Raw genomic sequence first — 5,920 nt, forward strand, 5'->3', positions numbered from 1 at the left:
GATCATTCAAACAATGTTGTTATTTATATTTATTTAAATAAAAATATCTAAAATCAATTAAATTATATACCGAATGTTATGATAAAAAAATTAAAATAAATTAAAATGAGTATTGAATAGTAAATTAAATAGTATTATAAATAAAATAGTAAAATAATAAATAAATAGTAAAATAATATATGTTCATTTTTTGAATAAATTTGTTCGTCCTGAGAAGGACGGTTTTATGTCAATTTGCGACAATAAAGAAATTTAAGCTTCTTTCTGTCTTCTTTGGCAAAAGCACAGCTTGTATGTTCGGCAATACACCGCCCGAGACAATCGTACACCCGATAACAGTTTGTTGAGTTCCTCGTCATTGCGGATGGCCAGTTGCAAATGACGCGGAATTATTCTGGTCTTCTTGTTGTCGCGAGCCGCATTGCCGGCTAACTCGAGAACTTCGGCGGCCAGATATTCCATGACTGCAGCGAGGTAGACGGGTGCACCAGCGCCGACACGCTCGGCATAGTTGCCTTGCGTAGCAAACGATGAATACGACCGACTGGAAACTGAAGACCGGCACGGTTAGACCGTGACTTAGCCTTTCCCTTGACTTTACCGCCTTTGCCTCGACCAGACATGTTTACAGGTTCGTGTTCAAACTGAGAATGATATCAAAGTTCTCGAACGGGCCGGTATAGATTTCTGAGCGTTGCAAGCACACGCCCATTTTTTTGTAGACACGCCCCTCCCTTGCCTACGTACGTTGTTACGGCTTCAGTCAAAACGTTGAGCAGTACGAAACGGAGCGTCGGCACGACTCATTTCGTATCAGTCAGTGTACTAGTAAACATCAGACATGCCACCGAAAACCAGCGGTAAAGCGGCTAAGAAAGCAGGCAAAGCCCAGAAAAATATTTCAAGGGCGACAAGAAGAAGAAACGTAAGCGCAAGGAGAGCTATGCCATTATATTTACAAAGTCTTGAAACAAGTCCATCCTGACACGGGCATTTCGAGCAAGGCGATGAGCATCATGAACAGCTTTGTGAATGATATCTTCGAGCGTATAGCGGCCGAGGCATCGCGTTTGGCTCACTACAACAAACGCTCTACAATCACTAGTCGGGAAATTCAGACAGCAGTCCGGCTATTGCTACCAGGCGAGTTGGCCAAACACGCCGTCAGCGAAGGTACTAAGGCGTAACCAAGTACACCAGCTCGAAATAAAATGATGAAGATTTTGTGATGCCACTTATATGTTCTGTCGACAATAACAAAGGCCCTTCTCAGGGCCCACAAATATTTTACAAAAGAACTTTATAATTTTTACATTGGTTTTATAGATAAAATAAAATAACCTGACACTAATGATATTTATTAGGATTTTCAATAAATTTTGATCAGATTTCTATTAGAGATCGTTATTATTAATTTATATTATAAATAATGTTCAATTTCTATATATTTTCAATATGATAAAAATTAATGATTGAATATTCAATTCAATTTAAAACTTTAGTTTTTCAAATTTAGTTAATAAGTTTAAGTTTATTTTAATTTATTATAAAATATATTTATATTAAAAAAAATCGCAATTTAAATATTTTCGTAAATAAAATTATTGTCGTAAATATTTTAAAAATTTTATTATTTAAATATATAAAATATATTATTACATATTATATAAATTTAAATAATATGCAAAATTTAATAATCATTCATTTAATTGAGCTCCTTCAATTCAGAGCCCTTTTCGAAGCCCTTAACTGTAAAGTATACTAATACTAAAAGTATACTCTATTTTCTATTAATTGAAGCCCCCCCATGTAAGAAAAGAAATCAATTGCATATAAAAAGTCAATACGAAAAAATAGTAAAATATATATTAATTAATACTTTCTTTTAAAACATATTCGAAGGGCTTTCCAATTTGATAATATTATCAATAATATTACCAAAGCAAGTTATTCTGCAAGAAAATAAACAAATTTCATATAAAATCAAATAAAGCCTGTACGTAAATTGTAAAATATATTACTTGTTCTTTTAATTATATTTGACAGCCCTTAAAAGGGCTCTTTTTTGTTTTGTATTTATAAGAAATGACTGCGTCCGTTGATCAATTTAACCGCCGAAACCGTACAGTGTACGACCCTGACGTTTGAGCGCATATACGACATCCATAGCGGTTACGGTCTTCCTCTTGGCGTGCTCGGTGTATGTGACTGCATCGCGGATAACGTTCTCGAGAAACACTTTCAGAACACCGCGGGTCTCTTCGTAGATTAGACCCGAGATACGCTTGACGCCGCCACGGCGAGCAAGACGACGTATAGCCGGCTTTGTAATACCTTGGATATTATCGCGAAGAACTTTCCTGTGTCGCTTAGCGCCACCCTTTCCGAGTCCCTTACCACCTTTGCCACGGCCGGTCATTTTTCAATATATCGCAGTCGGGATAATTTACAAATTGATGTTAACAGCTCGAAGTCTGAATAACGACTGAATTCCGACGAGCGAAATTATTGAAAAGTTTGAGCTCGCTAGGCCACGCCCATCATAGCTATGCGAGCATTCGGCGCCGACCAATGACAGCCGAGCACAGCATCGGACATTCGTAATGTATTTTGATCATAATATTCGAGCCGGACGCGTCAGTATCAAAACGATCGTCAAACGAGAAGGTTCTCGAAACGAAATCTAGGAGTTATAATGGCCCGTACGAAGCAGACAGCTCGCAAGTCCACCGGTGGCAAGGCGCCCCGTAAGCAGCTTGCAACGAAAGCGGCTCGCAAGAGCGCGCCGGCGACCGGCGGTGTGAAGAAGCCGCATCGTTATCGGCCTGGCACCGTAGCTCTGCGTGAGATCCGTCGTTACCAGAAGAGCACCGAGCTTCTCATACGAAAGTTGCCGTTCCAACGTCTAGTGCGCGAGATCGCTCAGGACTTCAAGACCGATCTGCGTTTCAGAGCTCCGCCGTCATGGCATTGCAGGAAGCTAGCGAGGCCTATTTGGTTGGCCTGTTCGAAGATACAAACTTGTGCGCGATCCACGCCAAGCGCGTAACCATCATGCCCAAGGATATTCAACTAGCTCGGCGTATTCGAGGAGAACGCGCTTAGACGCCTGTCGTCCTATAAAACAAATCGGTCCTTTTCAGGACCACCAAATGATCAATTAAAAGAACTTTTATTATTTTTCAAATTATTTTATTTTGCAGAATTATTCCATCGATACGTTAGAAATTTTTATTGATTTTTTTTTTAATTGAAATTATTGACAACACACATGATTTGACTTGTTGAATAGTGTGTTGTTGTGTTAAGTTTAAAAAATATTATAGTTGAATTTGTAAAATTCGTCATGAATTTCTGAAAGCTTCTTTAAAAAATTCTAAATTTAATTAATATGGGCGAGTTGCCGTTCTGATGATAGAAATTTATATTATATATATTATATTATATATATTTATATATATAAATATTTTTTTTTTGATTGTATATTTTTTAATTTCATATATAGTTATTTAAAGTTATATAAATTTTCTTTTTCGAATACGATATGAAAAAAAGATTGAAACTTCATAAATTATTAATGATTATATTTTATTTCATTAATTAATTTCCATTTACTTATTATTTATATAAAAAAAATTAGAAAAACTATGAATTTAATTATTATGAGAGTTGCCGTTCTATGTATAGTTGATTTATTTAAAGTGATATATAAAACTTTTATTAATAAATTATTGATTATATTTCATTTGATTAAGATAATTTATTCATATAAAATTATTTAAAAAAAATAATAAATAAATAAATAAAATTCAGCGATTGATATTGAACAACTCCCTACCAAAGACGAATTGAAAATTGAAAAACTTTGACTTTTAAATTTCGTCAATGACACAACACGGCGGCGAGGAACACAGCGAGCGTTGCTGCGCTCCTGTTACAAATATTTTATTAAAATTTTTTCCGAAGTCCACGAAAAGGCTATAATAAAGATGATAAGATATATATAAGTAAAATAATAATGTTCTTTGATAAAAATTTATTGTTAGTCCTGAAAAGGACTTTGTGCAAACATTTTCGTTTGCTGTTGTGTAAAAAGATAATGAATGTTTTCACTTCTTTTCGGTGACGCTTTTTTCAAAGGTTTGGCTACTTTTGATGTCTTCTTTGGCGATTTAGGTTTCTTTGCGGCTGCGGTCTTGACGGTTTCTTCGTTTTGCTCGTTGCCTTGGCCGATGAGGCTTTCGTCGACTTACCCTGAATGGTCTTCTTCTTATCGACTGTCGTCTTAGGTTTCGCCGACGACTTTTTTAATGTGCCCGCTGCGGATGCAGACTTCTTTTTAGGGACGAAGCAGGTTTGGCGGCGCCCTTCGACTTTGCTGTCTTCGATTTTGCTTTTGCCGCTGGCGTCTTAGCGGTCCTGGCTTTTCCAGCCGAAACACCGCTTTCGCCGCCGCTCTGTTTAGCGTTCGCGGCAAGTTTGAATGAACCCGAAGCACCTTTGCCTTTTGTTTGAATCAGTGTGCCCGCTTGAACAGCTGACTTTAAATACTTTTTAATGAACGTTGACATTTTCTCGGCGTCGATTTTATAATTGGCCGACATATATTTCTTAATCGCCTGCAGCGACGATCCGCCGCGTTCTTTCAGACTTTTAATAGCGTTGTTTACCATTTCAGATGTAGGAGGATGGGACGGCTTCACTCGCGGTTTTTTAACAGCCGCAGTCTTGCCCTTTTTCGGCGATGCTGTCGCTGGCGCAGCGGTTGCCGCCGGCGACGTAGATAAAGCGTTATCTGACATTATAGTAAAAAATCGTAGGTTAAAATGTAAATCTAACACGTGATTGGTTAAATATGTTAGGGGCGTGGCCAAAAACTATATTCGAAAAGTGTAGGACCGAGGAGAAAACAATAATATTTGAAAATTTTACAAAAATGTAAATTATTTGTAACCACCTGAAAAACCCACTAGTTACAGACCAATTAGTTTACTTTGCACCTTGAGTAAAGTAGCTGAAAAGGTTATTCTAAAACTTTTTAAACGACATACTGAACTAAACAAACTAATTCCAAACACCCAATATGGGTTCAGGAATCACCACTCTACTTTACACCCTCTATCTATATTAAATACCCACATTAAAGAAAAATTCAAAGTAAAACAACATACCGGAATGATATTATTAGACATAGAAAAAGCCTTCGATACAGTTTGGCACGAAGGGTTGCTATTCAAAATGATTAGCCAAAAGTTTCCAGCAAACCTAACACACATAATAAAATCTTATCTCGAAAATAGATATTTTAGAGTCATGATAAATTCCTCACATTCAAATCCCATCCATATTACCTCCGGACTCCCTCAAGGCTCCATCCTTTCACCCGCACTATTCACCTTTTACACACATGATTTCCCACATAACAACGACACCGAACTATTGATGTTCGCCGACGACACCGCCATTTTTACGTCAAACAAATCTTTCAAAAAAATAGAAAAGAACTTACAACACCACTTACACAATATATCGAATTACTTTGAAAAATGGAAAATAAAGTTAAATGTAAAGAAAACAGAGGCTATTCTATTTACTAGAAAAACAAAAAAATTTATTCCTCAAAGACCAGTTAAAATTAAAAATGCGAGCATCCCATGGAAAATACAAGTTAAATACCTTGGACTGTTGTTAGATAGGAAAATGAACTTTACAGCAATGATTAATAATAAACTGGCTCTCAGTCATTCCATAATGCAAAAAATTCAACCACTTCTACGTAACAAGAAACTGAATTTAAAAAATAAAAGACGGCTTTATCTTGCACTGATAAGACCAATCCTAACATACGGTGCTCCTGTCTGGAGCAAAACTTCAAAATCCAATATTACTTTATTACAAAGAATGCAAAACAAAAACATCA

The 5,920-nt window shown here is 36.4% G+C and overlaps 2 protein-coding genes and 2 pseudogenes across 2 annotated transcripts; 2 read left to right on the plus strand and 2 right to left on the minus strand.

Annotated features, from left to right (window-relative positions):
- Positions 1 to 229: 229 nt before the first annotated feature.
- Positions 230 to 660, minus strand: LOC113369489 (annotated as a pseudogene).
- Positions 661 to 841: 181 nt separating this feature from the next.
- Positions 842 to 1,267, plus strand: LOC113369492 (histone H2B-like). The gene is given in 4 exon segments (XM_026610216.1): positions 842 to 899; positions 902 to 946; positions 949 to 1,179; positions 1,182 to 1,267. Coding segments are annotated over 4 exon segments (363 nt in total). The 3' UTR covers positions 1,211 to 1,267.
- A 770-nt stretch (positions 1,268 to 2,037) lies between these two features.
- Positions 2,038 to 2,455, minus strand: LOC113369490 (histone H4). The gene has a single exon (XM_026610214.1). It carries the CDS (start codon positions 2,417 to 2,419, stop codon positions 2,108 to 2,110), a length of 312 nt encoding a protein of 103 aa, XP_026465999.1. The 5' UTR covers positions 2,420 to 2,455; the 3' UTR covers positions 2,038 to 2,107.
- Positions 2,456 to 2,650: 195 nt separating this feature from the next.
- Positions 2,651 to 5,246, plus strand: LOC113369493 (annotated as a pseudogene).
- The last annotated feature ends 674 nt before the right edge of the window (positions 5,247 to 5,920 follow it).

This window comes from Ctenocephalides felis, unplaced genomic scaffold (assembly GCF_003426905.1).
Source record: "Ctenocephalides felis isolate EL2017-DRISC unplaced genomic scaffold, ASM342690v1 CF-g0.4_SCAFFOLD_01376, whole genome shotgun sequence".
NCBI classification, from domain to species: Eukaryota; Metazoa; Arthropoda; class Insecta; order Siphonaptera; family Pulicidae; genus Ctenocephalides; species Ctenocephalides felis.